The sequence below is a fragment of the Rhinolophus hipposideros genome (genome assembly GCF_964194185.1).
Source record: "Rhinolophus hipposideros genome assembly, chromosome: X".
NCBI lineage: Eukaryota > Metazoa > Chordata > Mammalia > Chiroptera > Rhinolophidae > Rhinolophus > Rhinolophus hipposideros.
Window position 1 is genome coordinate 112,198,262 of NC_138046.1, and position 26,466 is coordinate 112,224,727.

The 26,466-nt window shown below is 38.7% G+C and overlaps 1 protein-coding gene across 1 annotated transcript in view; it reads right to left on the minus strand.

Moving 5' to 3' along the window:
- PHEX (phosphate regulating endopeptidase X-linked) overlaps nucleotides 1–26,466 on the minus strand; it is a 191,850-nt gene that overhangs the window by 159,008 nt on the left and 6,376 nt on the right. The window contains exon 3 of the mRNA XM_081043200.1: nucleotides 20,080–20,241. Coding sequence (XP_080899326.1) covers nucleotides 20,080–20,241 — 162 coding nt within the window. The remainder of the gene's footprint in view (nucleotides 1–20,079; nucleotides 20,242–26,466) is intronic.

Consider the following 26,466-nt stretch of genomic DNA (forward strand, 5'->3'; position numbering starts at 1 on the left):
GGAGAATGTGGATTTTGCCACATTATAAAGATGCTCCACCCATCTACACCTTCAAGTTGCAGTTAAAAAGTTCTCAGAATTCGGGGTGAGAACACAGCTAACGCCTTCTCATTAGCGAGGTTGGAAATGCAAGGATAAAAATTTCAACTCAGTTCAGCCATGCATGTTTGTGTGTGACCAACATTTTAATTTTTCTAGTACCCAGGTTTTGCCATTGACCAATCAGGAGTATAGTAAAGGTAAAAGTGATTGACCCATTTCTCTAAGATGTAGGTTTCAAGGCCCAGAAAAGCAGAGTCATCTGTTTCTGCTATGAAGTCTGAATGACCCTGGTATTTCCTGCAGAAATCCCACATTCTCAGCTCCATTATTATTCTGGCTTCTGGCAACAAACAGCAGGAACACGTGGGGACTTGGAGGAGCTTCAGTAATAGTTACCACCAAAGCTCACGTGGGTTTGCCTCCAAACTGTTACCACTAAAGCCAGCTAGGATTTTTCTTCCCTTTCCAAACAGTCCTCCTCCTCTTTCAGGAACTGGTTTTTCAAAAATATGTAATACTTCTACTAGACTTATCAGGGTGATCACTTCATAAGGTATATAAATGTCCAATCGCTATGTTGTATACCTGAAGCTAATATTGTATGTGAGCTATAATTGAAAAATAAATTAGGAGTGACATCAGAAATATGGCGACATGAGGTGTCCCCCTTGATGTCTCCCCTTGAAGTTACAAGTCAAATTGCTATAATTTGACAAAGAATTCCCGCACATCTGAGGGATCAACACATCTGAGAGATCAGCGCATCGAAAAATCTGAAGGTGGGTGAATTGGGGTGAACAAAAGAGGAGGGAAGGCAGGAATGCAGAAACCAGGGTCCAAGATGCAGACTGGAGCTCACTGAGGTCCTGGGAGAGGGGGTAATTGAGACTACAGGTGCTCTCTCTATGGCCCCAGCATTCCTGAGTGATCAGCATATAATATGGCTGAACCAAGCGATTGGGGCAGAGACCTTGGGGCAAAGACCAAATACAGAAATATGACAGCTGTGATCTAACAGCCCTCATTGCCAGGCAGAAAACAAAGCCACGAAGCCTGGCAACATTCCCACATTCTCCCATTGCTAGTAGTGGGACCCAGAAGAAACTGTAGCAGTGTCGAATTAAAGAGAATATCTACAGCCCTGCCAACTGGAGAGACAGGTCCTGGGTGGCAGACATACACTGTGGCTAATTACTGTGACAAGGAAGGAGATACAGAGGGGAGGTAGCTGTGGTCTGGCAGTCGCCATTACTCGGAAGAGAACAAAGACACAAACACACCAGCAGCCTCTCCCAGCCCGCCTTTTATTGCTGATCCTAGCGGAGGTAAGGGGGGCGGGGCAGGAACCCAGGGCTACTGAGGTGCACGGCTCTGCATCAGGCTGCAGGGGAAGCACTGGGATTTCAGGGGCTCAGAACCCCATCACCCACCACGTCGTCCCATGGGGGTGGTGCCCTGAGACTGAGGTGACCTGGTCACAGCAAAGATGCCCACCTCCCCAGGGAATCTTCCACTGCAAGAAGCTGAAACAGGGCAAGATAAAATAAAACTCTCCGGCACTACCTACTGGAAAACAAAAGAAAGACCTCTCCTACTAGACCACTTCATATCAACCTGCTGCAGAATACATTCCTACAGATGCCTAGGGAGGGAAATAATCCATCAATTGCCATGAATAACCAAGGTAAAAAGGCAGCTCAGAAAGAAAATGAAAAATCTACAGAAAATGAACTTAAAGACATGAAAATATGTGACTTACATGACAGAGAATTCAATATTGCAGTTCTGAAAAAACTCAACAAGATGCAAGAAAACTCAGATAGGCAGTTTAATGAACTCAGAAATAAAACAACAAACAAAATGAGTACTTTACCAAAGAGACTGACATTTTTAAAAAAGAATCACATAGAAATTCTGGGGCTGAAGAACTCAATAAAAGAGATTAAGAATGAAATAGCCAGCTTAGAAAATAGAGCTCACCAGATAGAGGAAAGAATTAGTGACATAGAAGATAGAAATCTGTAAATGACACAGATAAAAGAAGAGAGACTTGAGAGTTAAAAGAACTCTACAAGCACTATCTGACTCCATCAGAAAGAGTAATCAATATAAGAATAATGGGTATTCCAGAAGGAGAAGAGAGGGACACAGGCACAGAGAGCCTATTCGGTCAACGAGAACTTCCCAAACCTATGGGAAGAACTGGATCCTCGAATCCAAGAAGCAAACAAGACACCCAATTATCTCAATCTTAAAAGGCCTTCTCCAAGGCACATTATATCAAAACTGTCAAAAATCAATGACAAAGAAAGAAGTCTCAAGGCAGCACTGGAAAAGAAGATGGTAACCTACAAAGGAAGCTGATTAGATTATCATCCAATTTTTTTTTTCCAGCAGAAACTCTACAAGTCAGGAGGGAGTGGAATCAAATACTCAAACTATTGAAACAGAATTTTTTCAATAAGAAATATTTTTTAATAAGAAATTTTTCAATAAGAAATGTTTCTTATTGAAACAGAAATTACCAGCCAAGAATAATATATCCAGCAGAGTTATGCTTTAGATATGAAGGAGTAATAAAGACCTTTCTAGATACATAGAAGCTGAAGGAATTTTCTACCACAAGGCCTGCATTATAGGAAATACTGAAGGAGGTTGTTCTACCCGAAACAAAAAGACAAAAAGGACACAAAACTATAAGTAAGATGACTAACAGGAAGACAGAAGCAGGAAATGGCAACCCCTACATAGCATAGGGCCCTATACATTTAAACCTAACACAAAGGGTAAAGAAACTAAAAACATTAAAAAGAGAGAGACAACAAGAAGACAATTTGCTAATGCAACTCAGAAATTAATTCATAGCATAAATAGGGATAATTTGTGACAACAAAAACATAAAAGGGGAGGGAGTAAAGGTCTGAATTTGCAAAGGAGAATGGAGATAAGCATGCTGAAGAACAAGGACTTCTGTATATATGAAACTTTCTTTTACATAAACTTAATGGTAAACACTAAAAAAAATCTAGAACTGGGATACATAACATAAAAAAGAGGAAACATAGGGAAAAAAATCATAGAATACCACCAAACTAAAAACACAAAAACAAAGAAACAATGGAGACACCAAGCTACCAGAAAACAAAAGATATAATGGCCACAGGAAATCCTCACATATTCATAATCACCTTAAATGTAAATGGACTGAACTCACCAATAAAAAGTCAGAGTAGCAGATTGGATAAAAAAAAACAAAACACAACCATATGTTTCCTCCAAGAGACACATCTCACCTGCAAAGACAAAGACAGACTCAAAGTGAAAGGGTGGAAATTGACACTCTAAGCAAATGGCATCCACAGAAAATCAGGTGTAGCTAAACTTATATCTGACGAAACAGACTTCAGGATAAAAACGGTAACAGAGACAAAAATGGACATTTCATAATGATAAAGGGGATCATACAACAAGACATAACAGTCATCAATATTTATGCCCCCAATCAGGGAGCACTGAATATACCAAGCAACTACTAACAGAACTAAAGGGAGAAATTTATCAAAACACAATCATAGTAGGGGACCTAAATACATCATTGACAGCTATGGATAGATAAGCAAAACATAAAATAAAGAAAGAAATAGCAGCCCTAAATGACACATTAGATGAAATGGACATACTTGACACTTACAGAGCACTTCATCCTAAAACATCAGACTATACATTCTTTTCTAGTGTACAAGGAACATTCTCACGGACAGACCATATGTTGGGACATAAACTAGCCTCAACAAATTTAAGAAGATTGAAATCATACAAAGCATATACTCCAACAACAGTTCTTTGAAATTGGAGATACACTGCAAAAAGAAAGCAAGAAAAATCACAAATACGTGGAGATTAAACAATGTGCTACTAAAGAATGACTAGCTCAAAGAAGAAATAAAAGGATAGATCAAAAAACGCATAGAAACAAATGAGAATGAAAATACATCATGTCAAAATAATTGGATGCTGTGAAAGCAGTATTAAGAGGGAAATTTGTGTCGTTACAGGCCTATCTCAAAAAACAAGAAAAATCCCTGATAAATAACCTCACATTACACCTTAAAGAACTAGAAAAAGAAGAACAAATGAAACCCAAAGTCAGCAGAAGGAAATAATAAAAATGAGAGCAGAATTAACTGAAACAGAGAACAAAAACACAACAGAAAAATTAATGCAACTCAAAGAGCTGGTTCTTTGAAAAGATTGATAAAATTGACAAACCCTTGGCTAGACTCACTAAGATAAAAAGAGAAAAGACACAAATAAACAAAATCAGAAATGAAAGAGAAGTTACCATGGTTACCACAGGCTCATGCAAGAACACTATGAAGGGCTATATGCCACCAAATTCAATAACCTAGAAGAAATGGACAAGTTCTTAGAAACATATAGCCTTTCTAGGCTGAATCACGAAGAACTGGTAAATCTAAATAGACTGATCAACAGTATGGAAATTCAATCAGTCATCTGAAACCTTCCCAAAAGCAAAAGTCTGGGACCAGATGGCTTCACTAGTGAATTCTACCAAATATTCAAAGAGAATCTAACACCTGTCCTCCTCAAACTCTTCAAAAAAATTTAAGAATAGGCAATACTCCCTAACTCATTTTATGAGGCAAATATTACCCTGATACCAAAACCTAGTAAGGACAACACAAAAAAAGACTACAGACCAATATCTCTGAGGAATACAGATGCAAAACCTTAAACAAAATTCTAGTAAATCGAATACAACAATACATTAAAAAGATTATACATCACGACCAAGTGGGGTTCATCCCAGTGGCACAAGGATGGTTCAACATACACAAATTAATGTGATACATCACATAAACAAAACAAAGGACAACAATCATATGATTACTTCAATAGATGCAGTAAAAGCATTTGACAAGATACAACATCCATTTATGATTAAAACAATAAAATGGGTATAGAAGGAAAATACCTTAACGTAATAAAGGCCACATATGACAAACCCTCAGCTAATATCATAATCAACAGAGAAAAATTGAAGTCTTTCACTCTACGTTCAGGAACACGACAGAGCTGTCCCCTATCACCTCTGCTTTTCAACATAGTATTGGAAGTCCTCGCCAGAACAATCAGGCAAAAGAAAGGAATAAAAGGCATCCAAATTGGGAACGAAGAAGTCAAATTGTCGCTTTTTGCAGATGACATAATTGTTTATACAGAAAACCCTAAAGACGCCACCAAAAACCTATTAGAAACAAATACAGTGAAGCTGCAGGATACACAATCAATGTACAAAAGTCCATTGCATTCCTAAATACTAACAATGAAATTTCAGAAAAAGAAATGAAATAATCAATTCCTTTTGCAATTTCAAAAAACAAAAAAGAATAAAACACCTAGGAATAAACTTAACAAAGGATGTGAAGGACCTATACACTGAAAACTATAAGACACTATTAAAAGAAACTGAAGAAGATACAAAGGAATGGAAAGATATTCTGTGTACACGCATTGGAAAAATCAACATAGTTGAAATGGCCATATCACCCAAAGCAATATACAGATTTAATGCAATCCCCATCAAGATCCCAAAGGCATTTTTTAAAGAAATAAAACTTAAAAAATCATCAGAATTATATGGGACTACAAAAGACCCCGAATAGTCAAAGCAATCCTAAGAAAAAAGAACAATGCTGGAGGTATCACACTCCCTAACTTTAGCTTGTACTACAGGGCAACAATAATCAAAACAGTATGGTATTGGCAGAAAAAGACACAGAGACCAATGGAATAGAATTGAAAATCCAGACATAGGGCGGACGAGTGGCTCAGTTGATTGGAGCGCGAGCTCTGGGCAGGTGGGCTACCGGTTTGATTCCCACATGGGCCAGCTGCGCCCTCCGCAATTAAAATGAAGTCAAAGAGCTCACCTCCCAGGTGGCCAGATGGCTCAATTGGTTGGAGCGCGTGCTCTCAAACACAAGGTTGTCGGTTGGACTCCTCGACTCCCACAGGGGATGGTGGGCTCCTCCCCCTGCAGCTGGCAAAGGCAACTGGACCTGGACCTGAGCTGAACAACTAAGATTGAAATGACAACAGACAACAACTTGACTGGGAAGAGTCCCAGAAGTGCACACTGTTCCCCAATAAAGTCCTGTTCCCCTTCCCCAATAAAATCTTTTTTTAAAAAAAAAAAGAAAATCCAGACATAAATCCACATAAATATGGACACAAAACATACAATGGAGAAAAGAAAGCCTCTACAAAAAATGGTGCCAGGAAAACTGGAAAGCCACGTGCAAAAGAATGAAACTAGACTGCTATCTGCCACCATGTATGAAAATTAACTCAAAATGGATCAAAGTCCTAAATATAAGACCTGAAACAATACATTGCATAGAAGAAAGCATAGATACTAAACTTATGGACCTTGGGTTCAAAGAGCATTTTATGAATTTGACTCCAAAGGCAAGGCAAGTAAAAGCAAAAATAAATGAATGGGACTATATCAAACTAAAAAGCTTCTGCACAGCAAAAGAAACCATCAACAAAACAAAGAGGCAACCAACAGAATGGGAGAAGATTTTTGCAAACAACACCTCCAATAAGGGGCTAATATCCCAAATATATAAAGAATTCATATAACTCAACAGCAAAACAACAAACAATCCAATTAAAAAATGGGCAGAGGACCTGAAAGGACACTTCATGTAAGAAGACAAATGGCCAACAGATATATGAAAAAATGCTTAACTTCAATAGCTATTAGGGAAATGCAAATCAAAACCACAATGAGCTATCACCTCGCCCCAGTTAGAATGGCTATCATCAACAAGACAAATAGTAACAAGTGTTGGAGAGGCTGTGGAGAAAATGAAACCCTCATACACTGTTGGTGGGAATGCAGACTGGTGCAGCCGCTATGGAAGGCAGTGTGGAGGTTCCTCAAAAAACTAAGAATAGAATTACCATACGACCCAGCAATCCCTCTTCTGGATATATACCTGAAAAATTTAAAAACATTTATCTGTAAAGATATATGCATCCCTATGTTCATTGTAGCATTATTCACAGTGGCTGAGACACGAAAATAACCAAAGTGTCCTTCAGTAGATGACTGGATAAAAAGATGTGATACATACACACAATGGACTATTACTCAGCCATTAGAAAAGATGAAATACTGCCATTTGTGACAACATGGATGGATCTTGATATCATGCTAAGCAAAATAAGTCATAAAAAGAGAACCATATGATGTCTCTCATATGTGGGGTATAAAATTGAAACCAACAAACAAAAACTCATACTATTCGGCAGTAAGAAAAGATGAAATAGGACCATTTGTGACAACATGGATGGATCTTGAGAGTATGATGCTAAGTGAAATAAGTCAGACAGAAAAAGCAGACAACTAATGCTTTCACTGATATGTGGTATATGAACCAAAAACAACAAAAGAACAAGACAAACAAATGAGAAACAAAAACTCAGAGACACAGACAATAGTTTAGTGGTTACCGGAGGGATAAGGGAGGAGGGGGGAGGGAGATGAGGGTAAGGGGGATCAACTATATGGTGATGGAAGGAGAACTGACTCTGGGTGGTGAACACACAATGGGATTTACAGATGATGTAATACAGAATTGTACACCTGATGTCTATGTAACTTTACTAACAACTGTCACCCCAATAAACTTTAATTAAAAAAAACAGAAAGAGAAAGATGCCATAGCAAAAAAAAAAACTAAAACAAAAAAATACCTCATAGACACAGACAGCAGTTTAGTGGTTACCAGAGAGTAAGGTGGTGGTAGAAGAGTGTAAAGGGGGTCAAATATATGGTGATGGAAGGAGACTCTGGATGGTGAACACACATTATAATATGCAGATGATATATTATAGAATTGTACCCTTGAAACTTATATAATTTTACTAACCAATGTCACCCCAATAAATTTAATGAATAAAATTTTTTAAAAGAAAAATAAATTTAAAAAAACAAAACAAAAATATTCAACCCTTCTGAACTACTGCAAAGTAAAATACACTTATGCACGCCAACCATGCAAAATGAGGCCTGGGTGTAGGCAGGCTGAGAAGTGTCATTGTAGGTGTGTATGTCTTTCTCAGGATGCACATATCCTGTGTCATTAGTCATGTTAAAGAACTTATATTTAGTCAAAAGAACCTAAATTTAGTTGACAATCTTCTAAAGTAAAATGTTTCTTTCTTCCTACAACATTCAAGCTAACTAGCAGGAAACTTTTCATAAGGTGTTGCAGTATTTACTCTTCAAAAATGCCTGCCGCCCCATCTGCCTTTGCACTCCTTTTCCCCATGCATAGCATTTCCAGGCTCTCGCTCTACTTCTCAGAAACCTTGGCATTCCCTGCTGCAAGTCAAAAATCTCACAAATGGATGCTGACATCCTCCATCCACCCATCTCACTCCCATCATCTCACCAACAGCCCTGCTTACTCCTTCCTTCCAACAAAGCCAAGTTATATTGATTCAGTCTTCTCCTTGGACCTTCACTCACAGCACCTCCAGATTTATAATCCCCCTCTCACCTCTACTCTTCCAAGTTCAACCAAGTGTCCCTGTCTTCACCATCAGACGACGAGTGGGCTCTTTCATACACATCATAACATGTACTTATGAATAAAAACAGCACTTGGTATGTTACTATTTTCAAACATTTGAACTGTTTGTAAATATTTTTGATTACACCACAGCAAAAGCTGTATCATCTCTAGTTGGGCGTTGACCTTTACCTCTCTGTTTTCACAATAGTCATTTGGCAACACTCAGTAATTTCACCTCTAAATATATTATTCAGTGACATAGGTAATCCCATAAAGCCTGCACTTAATCAGTTCAAGTCTTGGCATTGACACAAATCTCCAAACACAAATCTCTGGTTCCATCTAATATCCTTATTAACACAAACTAACTATCAGTAATGTGCCCATTATCCAGGGATCCTAGACAGTGGACTGTTCAAAGATTTCAGTACAAGTGGACCCACGGGGCCATGTAATAGCCAGCTCCACTCAAAACACCTGAATTAGGATGCACTGAAAGGCTGGAATTAAATAAAACTGTACCTTCTTGAGGTGTGCTCCAGCAATCCTTACATAAGCAGGTGTCCTTACTCTTTTGTGTGCGATACATCCCCTGAGCAGGCTCCTAAAACCTACAGACCATTCTCAGAATAATGTTTATAAGTGCGTAAGTTAAGAAACACGTGTTTACTGACTTGTACATTTTAAATATGTGAATTCTACTGTATGCAAATTATACCTCAAGGAAAAAGTAATATTTTTGGTTCCATATGAGGTTTTTCCTACTTAATTTACATTTTGCTCCTCTCATTCAGTCCTCAGTAAAATTAAGTAATAAATAAATAAGTAAAACTTTCAGACCAAAAAAAAAAAAAAAAAGAAACACAGGTTTACAAAGGAAACCAGCTATTTGGAAACAGTTAACAAAACAGTTGTTTTACGGTTTGACATCATAATATTTGTGTTACCTCATTAACTCATTAAATAATAAGCTCTAGCATTGGGTCTGGTCTCTTTTATGATTTTGAACTGGTGAAGCACATAGATAATATTTCACGATACCTGTAACATCTGTATTAAGATAGAAAAATAACAACTTACATTGGTAAAAGTCACAGCTGATATCACTTTGTTGCCTACATTCACAATTAAAGAAAATGCTAAAGTTCTGTCAGAGGTTAGTGAAAATTAAGGTGCACTTTTTCCCACAGAAGTCTCTGAATTCTATCAACAGCCCTTTTGAGGGGCTGTGGGCCTGGGTTAAGGATCCCCTAGGTGTGAAGGAAAGAAAAGAGAGAAGAAAGGGACGTTGGAGTAATTTTTCAATGGCATCTAGAGAGGATCTAGAGTAGCCTAAGATGACATTCCTTCTTATTTTCCACAATGCCCCTTTCCTCTTCTCTCTTTTCCTGTAGAAGTGATTTAAAACACATTCCCCAACAAATACGCTGTCTGACCAATTAGATTATCAAGAGCTTGCAGGGTTTGAGGTCATGAGCACCATCTGGCAATAAAAGTTAGGAATACACACAAATATCCTAACCTATTGTTTTCACCCCCAGGCTTGTGAAACTGGTCATTTTCAGGACCAGTTGCCTTATTTACAGGCATGTTGAGACTTTTGGAAAAAACTGATCACAATATTTTACTTTAATAATGATGTTAAAGTTTTCTTATCAATGAAAGTTGTAATTTTTATATGGCTAGGAAACTAACATTTCTTAAAGATCTACTATGCACCAAGTGCTTTTAAAATGCTAATTTAATTCTTATGAAATTAGCCGTAACAACAGATGCCATTTATTGAAGCCAGTGCAGGGGACGTTCTTTCTTTTTTTTTTTAATTAATTAGATTTATTGGGGTGACAATTGTTAGTAAATTTACATAGATTTCAGGTGTACAATTCTGTATTATATCATCTATAAATCCCATTGTGTGTTCACCACCGAGAGTCAGTTCTCCTTCCATCACCATATATTTGATCCCCCTTACCCTCATCACCCACCCCCTACCCCCTTACCCACTGGTAACTACTAAATTACTGTCTGTGTCTATGAGTTTTTGTTTCTCATTTGTTTGTCTTGTTCTTTTGTTCTTTTTGGTTTATATACCACATATCAGTGAAATCATAGGGTTCTCTGCTTTTTCTGTCTGATTTATTTCACTTAGCATTATACTCTCAAGATCCATCCATGTTGTCACAAATGCTCCTATATCATCTTTCCTTAACGCCGAATAGTATTCCATTGTGTATATGTACCACAACTTCTTTATCCATTCATCTATCAAAGGACATTTTGGTTGTTTCCATGTCTTGGCCACCGTAAACAAAGCTGCAATGAACATTGGAGTACACGTGTCTCTATAGAGGAATGCTTTCAGATTTTTTGGGTAGATACCCAGGAGAGGGATTGCTGGGTCGTATGGTAATTCTATTCGTAATTTCTTGAGGAACCTCCACACTGCCTTCCATAGCGGCTGCACCAGTCTGCATTCCCACCAACAGTGTATGAGGGTTCCTTTTTCTCCACAGCCTCTCCAACACTTGTTACTATTTGTCTTGTTGATGAAAGCCATTCTGACTGGGGTGAGGTGATATCTCATTGTGGTTTTCATTTGCATTTCTCTGATGATTAGCGATGTTGAGCATTTTTTCACATGTCTATTTGCCATTTGTATATCCTCTTTGGAGAAATGTCTCTTCAGGTCCTCTGTCCATTTTTCAATTGGGTTGTTTGTGTTTTTGTTGTTGAGTTTCATGAGTTCCTTGTATATTTTGGATATTAGCCCCTTATCAGAGGCACTGTTTGCGAAAATCTTCTCCCATTCAGTTGGTTGCCTCATTATTTTGTCAATAGTTTCTTTTGCTGTGCAGAAGCTTTTCAGTTTCATATAGTCCCATTCGTTTATTTTAGTTTTTACTTCCACTGCCTTTGGAGTCAAATTCATAAAATGCTCTTTGAACCCAAGGTCCATAAGTTTAGTACCTATGTTTTCTTCAATGCAGTTTATTGTGTCAAGTCTTATGCTTAAGTCTTTGATCCATTTTGAATTCATTTTGGTACATGGTGACAGATAGCAGTCCAGTTTCATTCTTTTGCACGTAGCTATCCAATTCAGTGCAGGAGACTTTCAACACATCTCATTAAATTTGTCCAATGGTATTGCCAGAAAGAAACTGAGGCTCAGAGGGAAGTGCTTTCCCGCAATCACACGGCTAGTAAGTGGCAGAATCCCAATTATTTTTCAGAGCCCAAACTCAAACGCCATCCTGTGAGCTGTGATTTTCCTTGTTGTAACTTACATGACATCACACCACCAGGGAGTCTTGGAGCCCCAGGAAGGGCTCTGGTCTGTCTCACTGTCCACTCCCCTGCCCTGCCTTCCTGAGGCCTGGAACACAAATGGAGAAGAGCTAACAACTACCCTTCCCCTCCTGTCAGGGGCAAGCTCTGGTTGCACCTTAGAGCTTTTCTGGGACAGCATGCAGAAACCCAGGCAGAGGAGGAGGGAGAGAAAGAGAAGAGAAAGCCGCCTCTTCCCACCCAGCCATCCAGCCCACCACTGCACCCAGCCACTCACAGAGGGCACGATCTTTCTCTCCTTTCTTCAACAAGTATTTACTGAGCACCAACTATGTGCCATGCACTATGCTATGTGCTGGGTCACAGTGAAGCCCAAGATGGACAAGATTCTGGCTCTCGGGGAATTTACCATCTACAAGGGTGGGAGGACATGCATAAGGGAGAACAAGTAACAAGCAAGTACAGAAACAAGATCAATTTACTTGGTTATGACTGCCATAGAGGACACTAATAGGGTAATAGGATACAAAGGGACTGGAGATGGCAGGCTATTTTTAATAAAGGTGTTCTCTCAAACTTCTCTGTCACTGAAATCTATTTGAATTCATTCCCAGAGAGCTCACCTTTCTAATGGCTTCTTCAGGGCTCTAGAGCAGCACTGTCTCATTGAAATGTTGTCTGAGCCATATATCTACTTTTTTTTATTGAGGAATATTGGGGAACAGTGTGTTTCTCCAGGGCCCATCAGCTCCAAGTCATTAACCTTCAATCTAGTTGTGGAGGGCGCAGCTCAGCTCCAAGTCCAGTCGCTGTTTTCAGTCTTAGTTGCAGGGGGCACAGCCCACCATCCCATGTGGGAATTGAACCGGCAACCTTGTTGTTAAGAGCTCACACTCTAACCAACTGAGCCACCCGGCTGCCCCTTCAGAAGCTCAGTGGCAGCTCATTGTCTTCAATCTAGTTGTGGAGGGCGCAGCTCACTGGTCCATGTGGGAATCGAACCTGCAATCCTGTTGTTAAGAGCTCACGGTCTAACCAACTGAGCCATCTGGCCGCCCCCACATGTCTAATTTTTAATTTTCTTGTAGCTGCATTTAAGTAAGTAAAAAAGGTGAGATTATATTTAATAATGTATTTTATTTAACCAATATATCTTGAAATATTATCATTTCAAGATGCAATTGATGAAATAAATTAATGAGATATTTTATATCTTTTTAAACAAAGTCTTTGAAATTTGGTGTGTATTTTACACTTACAGCATATCTCAATTCCAGGTAGCCATATTTTCTTTTTTTTTTTTTTGTAGCCATATTTTCAAGTGCTCAAAGGCACATGTGACTAGTGGCTACCATACTGAACTGTGCAGCTCTAGAGTCTTGATTACAATACCGATTGAAACATTTTGTGATGTGCAGATTTTTAACTTCCACAAAAGTAATCTCAGGGGCCTTATTAATCTCTGCATTTCTGTATCCGCTTGTATCTAACCTCTTGCTAGATGTGAATGAGGAAGTATAAATTCTGGTTGGTATTGGCAACATCCTTATAACCAAACAAACTTAGAAAGAAGCATGAGACAGTGGATGCCAGAGTAGAAAGAAAGAAAGAAATGTGATCTTTAATGCCATGATTCAGCTGCTGGATCAACCCTTACCTGAAGTCCACATTATTACTAGACATTTTGGCTACATGAGCCAGCAAATTTTCTTTATTGTTTGAGTTGAGGGTTTTGTTATTTGCGACTGAAAGCAATTGGTGCCAGGAAAAAAGTAAATGCTCAGTAAATAATGTTCAGTTCACAGATTAATTAATACAGTCACAATGCTCTACAGCATTTCAATGTACTTGAAGCGAATGCACTTCCCCCAAATTAAAGAGCATACAGCTCAGAATTAATGTAATGAATAGATCTGATTCTTATCAAGCATAACCAAGTTATTTGTAATATTAACCACTCTGACAGAAGAGCTACATTAAAGCCACAGGGGAAAAGATCAGATCTTAAAATTGAATGCCTAGAGAAGGTAAGAGTCAAAAAGTAAGACAAGGAGATGCATTGGGGGGTGGTAAAAACACATAAGAAGAAAACCTAAAATGCTGACTGGGAAAACTACAGGAACACAAACTTTTACACATGATGGCATTTTCCTGGCCTCTTTACTTCCTTCAGCTATTTAGAAAGAGAACATATTGTAGAACTACGTGAACATTTTTCACAGCCTTCAGAAAGAAATCCATTTCTAAATTTGAAGTGAATGTCTCCTAACAAGAAATTGCTAAACTTTTTGAATTTGACAACTTCTTTCCCCTTCCTCACACTCCATGCTCCCCGACGCCCTCCCCAGCTCAAATGGTGTATTGAAGCTAGAAAAAATGTAAACAACAACAACAACAAACTTTTCAAGTAAAATCATTTCATTTTACATTCTGAAAGTTCTTGATACAGGCCCCAATCTTCACGCAGCACCCCTCTGTGCATACAAAACAGATGGTGATGTATGTATACTCTGGCAATTTGTTGCTTCCTGTGGGGCCACATGAAAGAGCCAGCATGGTCTGCTCTGACTGGGTACACCCAGTTCACACAGCAGATTCCCTGAGACTTACAGTGTCTGAGTTTGCGCTTCCCCACCGCATCACCCTTTCGTTTTTTTCCAGTCTGACATCATTTGTTTCAAAGAACTTAAAGATATCAAGGCTCAGTTTGGTACATTATACTATGTTTGTAGTATGAGGAAAAGGATGCAATTCACTACATCAATAATCTGATCTTCTTAATTATCAAATGACTTTACAGGAGCTGAACTAAAGTTTTCAGCTTTCTCTTATCTGTAAAAATTGATTTGGCTAGGATTATTTATAGGGAAAACAGCATTATAGGAGAGTTATTTAATTATGAGACCCATTTGAATCTCAGCCAGCATGTATTTACAAATAAATAACTGATCTATGAATCACTATCATCTTTCTCTGCTCATTAATGCATAGACTGTGCTTCATCTCATTGTTCTGCTGGTGCCGTCTGTGCTCGAACATAATAATATACAGCATTTCTTTACAAAATATTGGCAAAGACTGCTATTGTCTAATAGAGATGAGCTGGCCCTACCTTGAGTCATCTGTCTTCTGTTGGACACAAGTGTTCTATCTCACTCACTGCCTCATGTTTCATAAGTGCTCATTTGCAAAAATTTTCATCTGCTCGTTCATAAGCAATGCATGCTGTGTCATCTCCATGAGCACATGAAGACAAATTTGGGAGGTTTTATAGGAAGGAAATTTTAAGACACTCAAACAGATGACTACATTCAGCCTTTTTTTAAAAAAAAAAAATCCTGCTTCTTGAAGAGAACAAGAAATAATTTTATTTTCAAGCAGAAATCTAAGTCTTATATGCCATTTAAAGAAAAAATTCACAAAGCCAGGTTGCTGACTTCAATAGAGGGCAATTTTTCATCAGCCAGGTCTGTCAAATCCATTTTAGTTCACAAATTGGACAGCCATATCTGTGTGTTCTCTATCAGCCATAAGAAAATGGTATTCTTTTGATTGTAGTATTAGGTTTTATTTTTGGATGTTCTCTTTTTATCAAGGGTGAGGAAAAATATCTAGACAGTATTCAATATTTTTGAAAGCACATGATATTTATAAAGGATAAGAGCAGAATAAAACTTAAGGATTTGATAGACATTACTTCATGTGCCTTAGAACTATCCTTGAGATACAATGGAGGACCAAAGGACAAATATTTATTGTGGGCCTGCTACATGAAAGGAACTGGCCTGGGTACTTTATATAGGTCATCTTCTTTAGTCCCCACAAGCATTATGAATCGGGTATTCTTATCTCCATTTGAAAGATAAGAAAACTTGAGCTAGCTGAGATAAGTAATTGGCCAAAAGTGACACAGAGGAGAAATGAAAAGGAACCAGGATTCAAATCCAACTCCGTGGCTTCAAAATTCATGCTCTGAGTGGCTTACAATAAGGAAAAAACTCTGTCAACAACCTAAATGGCAACACAGGAATTGATTAAATAGTGTATCCATACAAAGTAGTCATGGCAAATGATGCTATAGATCTACTTTTATTGACATGAAAAGATGTCAACATGTCAAATGTAAAGAGCAGATTATAAAAATAGAACATATCATATGATCCCTTTTGATATACATATAATTTTATATGTATATTTGCATTAAAAAGTTATCACTGGGTAGTAGGATGTGAATTGTGTTTCTTCTTGTAATTCATTTATAGTTGGTATACAATGAGCTTGTATTACCTGGAGGGTGGATGGACGGTCAGATAGAATGAGAGATATGTAGATATATAGGTAGATATAGAATATATAAAAATATATTGATAGAATTTAAAGACCTAATGTTTAAAAAATAAGATTGTCAGCACATCTGATATTTGAAAAGCTCTATTTATACACTTTAAGAATAATCATCTGCAGTATACAAACGAGTACTCGCAGAGTTCAGAAAAGTATACCCATAAATCTATATAACTATATATTTATAGATTTTCTCACTATCTATCTATATAAATGTACAGATTTAGCTAGATAATCAGACAATATCTATATATTTATAGAGAATGAAAGAATATGATAAAGCAAATGTAGCAAAATGGTAACAATCAGAGAATCTGGGTAAAGGGTAAATTAGAGTTCCTTATGTTATTCTTTCAACTTTTCTGTAAGTGTGAATTAGCTCAAAATTAAAAAGTTTAAAGAACTAATACATATTTGATATTTCAAAGACACACATCTGGTACAAGATGATACTAATTTAGAAAGAGACCCTACTCCACCAGTTGGTCTCCTTTTTGGCACTTGAGCCTCATGAGATCAATTTTTGAATTCACCCTTTACAGTGCTTGTCACAGAATAACTTGGGACTTATTTGGTTGTGTCTTTCCCAGAGCACAGAAATATATGGGAAGCTTCCCATTTTGTTTCACAAGGCCAGCATAATCTTAATAACAGAATCTGACAAACCTAGCACACAAAAATTCATGGACCAACATGAATCATAAATAGACACAAATGTATAAAACAAACACTAGCTTACTCGAGTCTAGCCATGTATTACAAGAAAATAATGAACCTCTCATAGGTAGTGTTTATTTCAAGATTATAAGGTTAGTTCAGGATGAAAAAAATCTAAAGAAGTCAAATGAGATACTCCATCCGAGTCTCTTCATAGTGAAGAGAGATTTTTCTTGGGCAACTCCTTTTTGCAAACTAGGAGTAAGAGAACACAATAAAGAAGATTACCTATCACAAAGAAAAAATATGTTTGCAGGGGAAATCCTGGAGACATTACTACCCAAGCTAGGAATAAGAAAAATATACCCATTATCATTATTATTATTCAACATTGTTCTAGATGCTCTAGCCAAGAGCCAAGTAACTTTCTTAATTTTATGATCATCTATCTAAAAAAGTCCCAAAGCCACCAAAAAACTATTAGTTAATAAGACAGTTCTAATCAGATCCAATATAGATATATCAAAGCTTTACACTATGCATCAGGAATTGGTCAACCCTTTCATAAGGGTCAGAAAGTAAATATTTTAGGCTTTGTGGGCCATATGGTCTTGTAGTAACTATTCAACTCTGCCGTGCAAAAGCAGCAATTGATAACGCATAAATGAACAGACGTATTTGCCACCCAATAAAATTTTACAAAACAGGCAGTAGGCTGGATCTGGCCAGCGGGCTGGTTTGCTGACCCCTACTTTATCCCACAAAAAAGGAAAAACAGTTGATGGAGAAAAGTTACCACGTAAAAGAGCAAGAAAACATACAGAGACCTAGAAATAACTTTCTAAAGGGCGATTCATCTATACACATCAAAAATGAAACTGTGAATACCCTTTCAACACAACAATTCCATTTCTGGGAATTTATCCTAAAGATATATTTAGGTAAGAACGTAAAGATGTGCATACACGGACATTTATTAGTGTTATTTACAATCAGAAAAATGTATACTGACATAATCCATGTCTACGAGAAGTACATCATTTTTTAAAGCAGGTGACAGCAGTATGCATATCAACTAATTTTTTCCATATATGGGTGTGCGTATGAGGTTATACATATGTATGTACTCACACATGGGGAAAAACCCGAAAAGATATATACCCAATTGTTTTATTAACAGTCATTTCTAGGGGTGGATTTATGGGTGACTTTCTTACTTTTTAAAAAAATTTATTAAATTTATAGGGGTGACAATGGTTAGTAAAATTATATAGGTTTCAAGTATACAATTCTGTAATACATCATCTGTATATTGCACTGTGTGTTCACCACCCAGAGTCAGTTCTTCTTTCATCAACCACCCTGAACACGCCTAATCTCGTCTTCTTACTTTTTACATGTTATTTTTAGTCTTATTTTCCCAACTGAGCTTGAAAATAAATTTTTTTATTTTTAAAAGAATCAAGCAAACAAAAACCCCATTGCTGCTCTGAACAATTTACTCTTATTTCTATGAATTTTATAGAAGACCATATACAGCATCCTCCTCAAACAAAGCATATCTATACTAATTTTAATTTTTATGTTTAATTTTTAATTTTTACATTTCATTTTTATCCCCAGAAACTTCTTTAAATTACTGTAACTGCTTCATACCCTAAAAATAGAAATATTTTGATTGTAACTAATGCAAATGGAGTATCTATCTGGAAATCTTGTCTTTTTCTTATCCTTCAGTGATACTTCTGCACACGTGACTGTGTGTGTGCGTGTACACGTGTGCACACATCTCTATGACTAAGGGGGGAAAGCCAGGAAAGGGAAACAGAAAATAAGCAAGAATGGTAGGTGAAGGGCCAGTATGAGTTAACATCCTACAGGGAAATAAGCATTAGTAAATTCATTCCTTGAGGTCTTATTTATGGTTCCATAGCATGAGAATCTCACCTGCTGGGTTAGGGGAAAACTCTGACGTTCTTGTAAATTCTCATTTATAATTTATAAAGTCTAAATTTGGGCCTCTTAGTAGAAAATATAAGCTCATATGATTTCTATCTGGTTGTGAAATTTAAACACATTTTTTTCTTATAATTAACAATAGGTATCTGTTTTGCCAGTAGTTTCAGTTGTTATATGTACACATGGACATTTATTAGTGTTATTTATAATCAAAAACATATCTACTGACATAATCCATGTCTATGAGACATAAATCATTTTTTAAAGCAGGTGACAGCAGTATGCATATCGGCTAATTTAGGCGATACAATTATTTGATACGTATTTAATTTTCATGTACTTAAAACCTAGGGAAAAGGAGATGGAGAAAAAAGAAAAATGATCATTCTTATAACTCTCAGAAATTCTTTGTAGGTATTACTGAATACAAATTATTTGGCATAACTCACAGTTACCAAAGAGAAAAAAAATAACATTATTTTTGCCCTCTCAAAACAATGACCTTATCTGGCCTTGAAATCTCCCAATTTCCCTCCTGAAATAGCTTTCTCCAATAGCTCAGCATAAAAATTAGATCCACTGCAAACAGAAGATCTTCTAGTAAAAGTCATTTTTAATTTTTGAAGGGTGTGTGTTCGCACACGTATGTGAGTATGTGTATGTGAGCTTGCCATTGCTAGAGGCCATGAGAGAAAAGATGATCTCCCCAGAGCCAACTTAGAAGTTAACAGGAACAATATGACAAACACAAGGTCATCCAGAGTTCTCAAAAGTGATGTGAAAAAACAATGAGGTGTTAAGTGTATTTTGTAAGCCATAAAAATCCAGGACACAAGGAGCAAGTGATCAAGTTTGCTCTGAACACAACAGACAAATAAGTATATTAACATGGCTTTCATTAACTGTTCCTTTGCTCCCAATCTCAATCAGATGCTATTTATCCTTCAGCAACAGAACTTACTATTTACAGACGCGGACATGATGACCTACACTAGGCTTGTGTTGAGATCTCGGAGACTGGAATTCCACAACTTTCCTTTCAATCTCCCATTTTTTTAAATCTTGAACATGAATTCAGTATAGCTAAAAAGTAAGTAGGCATGCTTCAAATCTGAAACTGTTTTTCTTGTCAAATATTGCTCTTGGTAAAGTGCACCATCAAACCCCAGTAGAAACTTACCCTTCAACTTGAGGTCGACATTATGTCTCAACCAAGGATAAACCCCATAGCTTGGCATATCTTCAGGAATCGGATTATTGTTTATCCAGCCATCACAAGCGAACCGGAAGAAATTATCACAAGGGTCCACAGATAGATTTACTTTACTTAATATGGCAGCAGCTATTTAAAAAGAAAATCACAGGATTAATGACAAGCACCGAACATTGTGTACTGGCCTCTTCCAAACTAAACAATTTCATATCGACCAGTCCCCAAGCCTTCGCTTTTCCATTTCCCCTCAAATGACTCCCTGAATCAACTGCGCTATACTAAATTATTGCATTCAGAGTGCATGGGTAAAAGTTTGGTAGTATTATTGTTATTGGGCTTTGCAGGGCCACCCTTAACATCTGTGGGGCATGGGACAGGCAGACAACTGGAGTATACGGTAAACTATTTGCCAAGGTGCATGCGACATTCTTTTCTTCCCTTTCATCCTTCTGCAGGTAACTTTGCTACTCTTCCCATCAAGCAGTAGGATCTACTTCCCCTGCCTTGACTCTGGGCTGGCTTTGTGACTTGCTTTGACCAACAGAATGTGGCAGAGTAACTTTTAATGAGTTTAAAAGCTAGGCCTTAAGAGGCCTCACACCTTCCACATTAACTCCCTTTGAATGGAGCCCTGAGACTGCCCTTTGAAGAAGCCTCCTGGAGGAGGTGAGGCCACATTGAAAAGAACCAAGCCAGCACCAAAAGCCAGACATGTGACTGAGGCCATCATGAGTCTTCCAGGCCAGGTGACCCTCCAGGTGAATGCAGCTGTATTAATGAGCCTAGGTGGTATCAGCAGAGGAACCCTCACCAAACCCATAGAATTGTGAGAAATATGACATCACACTTGATTCAGGTCTCTAAAGTTTGGGGTGGTTTGTTCCAAACAGAGGCCCACATGTCATATTTAAATATTTAAAAGCTGTATTTACAATATATCTTCATAAAGACCTGGAAGCCCGGGTATGCAGTCTTCAGCCCCTAGACATTCAGTATAGCTTTGAGGAAATGAACCCCTGGGAGAGACCCAAACAGTCACAGACTCCTTGACTAGGGAAGAGGCACAGCCAGAGGAAGGCAAAGTGGGGTGTTCTAAATGAGGGGCCCAAGGCAGGGGCCTCTCTTGCCCAGGTCTAGGGGCAGAACTGAATATTTGTATAACAGAAAGATACAACAGACTGATGTACCATTTTTTCTTCTTTCATAAGCCCACATACAATTACACATGAAAGACAGTTAATAGGTAGGAAGTTTGTACATACTTAAGTATGTTATGTATCCATGAGTTTTAAAATTTTTGTCATTACAAAATGAGAAGGCTCCAAAATTCCTCACATTGAGCTCCAACTCTCTCCCAACTGCCAGACAACTGCTGGCTACCACTCTAGCACAGAGACATGCACCAACTGACTTTTTTAAAAAAGGCAACCAATGTTTTAATGACATTGAAAATATGACATCCTGGGTAATTTTCATACTTTTATTAATGCTAGAATATGTTTCTGTTCAAAGTAATGAAAACCCAGTAAGTTTTCAGCTAAATGTGAATAAACTGCCCCTCAAAAGTATAATCTGCATAAGTTTGGTTACACGTGTGGTTCCTCCAGGTTTGAAAGTAAGGCTAGACATTTCTCTAGCCTAGACTTTCTAGGAAAATTTCAAAAAGTTTTTTTATCCTCTATAATGTAAATAACATACGAACTTCCAAATTTCTATATGACTTCAAAATCCCTACCATTTTCAAACACCCCCCCCAAAAAAAATCAAAGCAAAATGTTGGTTTAGAAATTTGATAAATTTAAAATTGGCTAAATATTTTCATCTTTCAGAATTCAGTTGTCTCCAATTACATGTTTACTTACTGCTACTCTTTTATCATTATTATTTAATATGCAAATATGCTAAGACACACAAAAATTTTCATTTCAGTTTCTATTTAGTTATACTAGCTATGCAGCCAAAAAAATGAATCTGCTATGTGACACTTCAGGGACATTGATCATACAAGTTTCAGTCCCACACAATATTTACAGTCACACAGAGGAACCCTCACACACATTTTTATTCACATAAGCACACTGTTTTCTGGCTCCCTTCCCAAACTTCCCCTGCCCCCAACCCTCGAATGTGTTCCTCTCCATCTCCACAGTATTCCTGCAGGTACCTAGAAAAACTGCAAGATCAGCTCTGACCTTAGCCCTGATATAAAGTGGGGCAATACATCACTCTTACTGAATTTGGAACTGAGCCTGCTGAGTGGGAAAACTCCAGCTTCCGCCTCCCAATTCATCATTCACAATTCACAGCCGGGCACAGGGCTGCACTTTCTGCAGGAAAACTGTGACTTCAAATTGCAAGGGACCATTGTTGTCAAGACACCAAAACTCCTTTCCCCCTACTCAGCTCCATGGAGAATACCCAGTCTTGTTTTAATAAAAGAAGTATGATGATGAAGGAAACCTGTGAAAGGCCAGGCTACGTATTCTCTGCGGTCACTGCATATAAGGTAAATTCCTATGCAGTCTCCAGCTAGTGCTTATGGAGTACAGGTGGAAGTATGGCCCCATATACCAGCCTCAGTTTGTAAGTTTAATCAGGGCTCAAGAAAGAGTGGTAATAATGATATTGAGCATTTCCTCTGCGCCAGGAACTATGCTAAGCCCTTTGCAGGTAGTACAGCATCGTCACAGGCTCTGGAGCCAGACCAGCTGCGTTTGAATGCCAGCAATATCCTGCAGTAGCTACGAAACTCCCGCAGGCTGCCTAACTTCTCTCTTCCCGCAGGTTCCTCATCTGTAAAATGGGGATAATAGCACCCCATAGGATCTTCATGAGAATTAAACAAGTAAATAAATACATGTAACGTGCATAGAACAGTGTCAGGAACTCTGCCAAATAATATGGTTGCCAGATAAAATACAAAACGCTTAGTGCAATTTGAATTTCAGATAAATGACTACTTTTATAGTATAAGTATGTCCCAATTACTGCACTTATAAAAAAAAAGTAGTCATTGTATATCTACAATTCAAATTTAACTGAGCATCCTGAATGTACCTGTGTGGCTAAATCTGGCATCCATGCATGTAAATTTTTGCTATTACAATTCCACAAACACTTATCTGAAACTGTTGAGGCCAGATACGTTCCAGAGTGCACAGATTTTCAGATTTTAGAAAATGCAGTGCATATACCACAGATTATATAATACCTCCAGCGATATCTGGAGTGGCCCTTCTGAAACAAGCACATTAATAATTCTATAGGGAACATACATATGTATAATCTCATAAATGGGATAAGCAAAGTCTAAAACAACCTCACATGATCCAGCTTTGCCACCACAGGAATTGAGGTTGGGTCCAATCTTGCCAACTGAGAGTTACAATGCTCTCTGGGTTTGCGGTTAAGAATCTGGCGCTGTTGACCTGGATTACTACCACTGCTACCACCATCATTTTCTTCTAGTCTCACAAGTAGCACAAGTAAAAACTGTTATTCCCTCTTTACAGATGGTGCTACTGTGATTTAGGATGGTTACGTGTTTAGCCCAAGATCATGTAGCTTGGAATTGGCCAGATCGTACTTCTAACCCAAGTCAGCCTGTCTGCCCTTATCCACTATCGTTAGCATGCGTTTTCCTGGTTTCTTTATATTCATTCTCCACTTATTTTGAAAAAGGGATTATGATAGGAGGAAATACAAGAAAGAGAGTTATGGAGAGGACACACCTCAAAGGGATCCAGAAGGCGATCCATTATTTCTGTCTCTCCAATATCTTGCACATGCACACTGCGCCCACGCACGCACAAAAATCCCACGCAAAAGGCGGACGCACGCACACGAAACAAACGGACGCACAGGGCGCACACGCATGCACATGGCACCCACGCACGCACGGCCGGAGCACGCACACAAACAGCACGTACACACACGGCATGCGCATGGCACACATGCACACAGCGCCCAGGGACATAATTCCCACGCACGTGGCACCCACGCATGCCACTTACACGCACATGGTATGCATGGACGCACACGGCACACACACACACGTTACACACATGATGTCCATTCACACAACACACATGGCACGCATGCGGTGCCCACTTATGTGGCACCTACACATGCGTCGCCCAAGTACGCACACAACTCGCAGGCACATAGCACACACAGACATACACGGTGTGCTCAGACGCACAGGGTACCCACACACGCAGACCGCACGCACGCACGCAGCACCTATGTACATAGCGCCCACGCAAGTGCAAGACTGCACGCACATGGCATGAATGGACGCACACATGGCACGCACGCACCGCCTGAGCATGTATGAACCACCCATGCATGCACGTATGCACATACGGCACCAATGCACACCGCACCCATGCACATGGCACACATGCACGCACTGCCCACGCACACACCACTCACATGCGCATGCAGCATGCACTACACTGTGTTTTTCGAGACCTTCCTTTGGCTACAGTTCTGCGATGTGTACTCTGCAGCTGTTTTGCAGACCCTTGCGCATTGTGAGGGTCATGTTTCACTAAAGATGACTATCTTTTTTGAGCCTTTCACTACAGAGACAGCAAAAATATATATTTTTTTCAATATTAGAAAGCCATTCCCCAACGTGAAAATTGAAAACAGGGATAGCAAGGCAAAACTAGCTGGCAGGAGGTGACATTATCAAATATCATTACGGAAGTTGTAATCTTGCATTTTTATGATTCATCATAGAAAGACAAAACTCATAAAATAAGTGGCCCTCTGCACAAAACGTTGACTAAACTCAAATTGAAAATCTGAGTTCAAAATTTGTATTTTCGCACATCTGCAAGAACCCTACCACAGCAAAAGCATAAGGTGACATAAAGTGTAAAACCTGGCCTCTGATAGTCCCACCCTACGCCAGGTCATTCTCTGTCCACTGGAGAAAACCCTAGGTCAGCTGGAGCTGGGAACAGGAGCTGGCCTGGGAAGTGCCAAGCCTGTCTCACCCTTCCAGGGACAAAATCAAGGAGCAGAAGTGATTGCCTAGTCACTAGATTCTAGTAAGTCTAGTGTTATGAGAAAAGATCAAGACAGGACCACAGAAAAAGAGAGGTACCCAGCACCTCTGGGTACCTTGTGGTACCGAGGCACAGATGGAGAGGAGCCAGATAGGAACTAGAAGCCCAGCCCTGACACTAACTCAGGATGTGACCCTGGGCAAGTTATTTGGCTTCTAGACGCCTACATCTCCTCATCTGTAATTGAGCCTGGTGATAGCACTGACTTCATGGGGTTCTTGTGAAGATTTTATGAGATGGCACATGTAAGTCACTTTAACAAATTGCCTGATTTAAAATATACATATTGATCACTTAAGAATGGGACAAAAAATGAACTCTAATAGCATAATTATCTAACCCACTGCCTTTGTATAAGGCCTCAGTTTCAAAGCTTTCTCCTAAGTCTCTCCCGTCTCAATAAATGCCACCACCCAACCAACCACTGGCAAAAATCTAAGCATTACCTTGACTCTGCATTTTCTCACAGCCCACACCCAACCCTTCAGCAAGCCATCTATCTCCTAAACCCTCTAGTCTCCCTTTCCATCTCTTTAATTCAAGACAGCATAACCTCTCACCTGGCTTACTGAAATAATCTCCTACTGTGCACCTTCTTCCATTCTTGCTCCCTGGCGTCTCCTCTCCATGCAGAAAGACTCCCCTGAGTCTAGCTCTCCACAGAGAGATCTTATTAAATACTAATAACATCATCTCCTCTTTTGTAAAATCCTCCAAAGGCTTGAACAAATTTGTGAAAAACCCAAACTCACTGGCACCTGGGTTCCCCCACTGACCCTCATCACCTGCACTCTGCCCCTTACCCAGCAAGCTCTTCTCATTTCTCAAATCTACCAAGCTCTTTCCTCTATGGAAAGAGGAAACAGCTGTTCCCCCCACCTGGAAAGCTCTTTCCTAGATCTTCACACAGCACGTCCCTTCTCACCATTTAGGGTCATTTCAACATCATTTCCTCAGACTTTTCAATCTAGCCATCCTGTCACTTGCTATCCCATTATTCTATTTTAATATTTTCATTTTCTGAATGTACCACCAGCTGATATTTTTTTCTTGTGCATTGGTTGCCTTGCGTATTTGTTAATTGTCTCTCTTCCCTTACCTGGTCATTCTGCTTCACTGCTATACAGGCATACCTCAGAGATATCGCAAGTCTGGTTCCAGACCACGGCAATAAAGCAAGAATCACAATAAAGCAAGTTGTAAAACTTTTTCTGGTGGAAGGTCTTGCCTTCGATTTGTAAAAAATGCAACATCTGTGAATCGTAATAAAACAAAG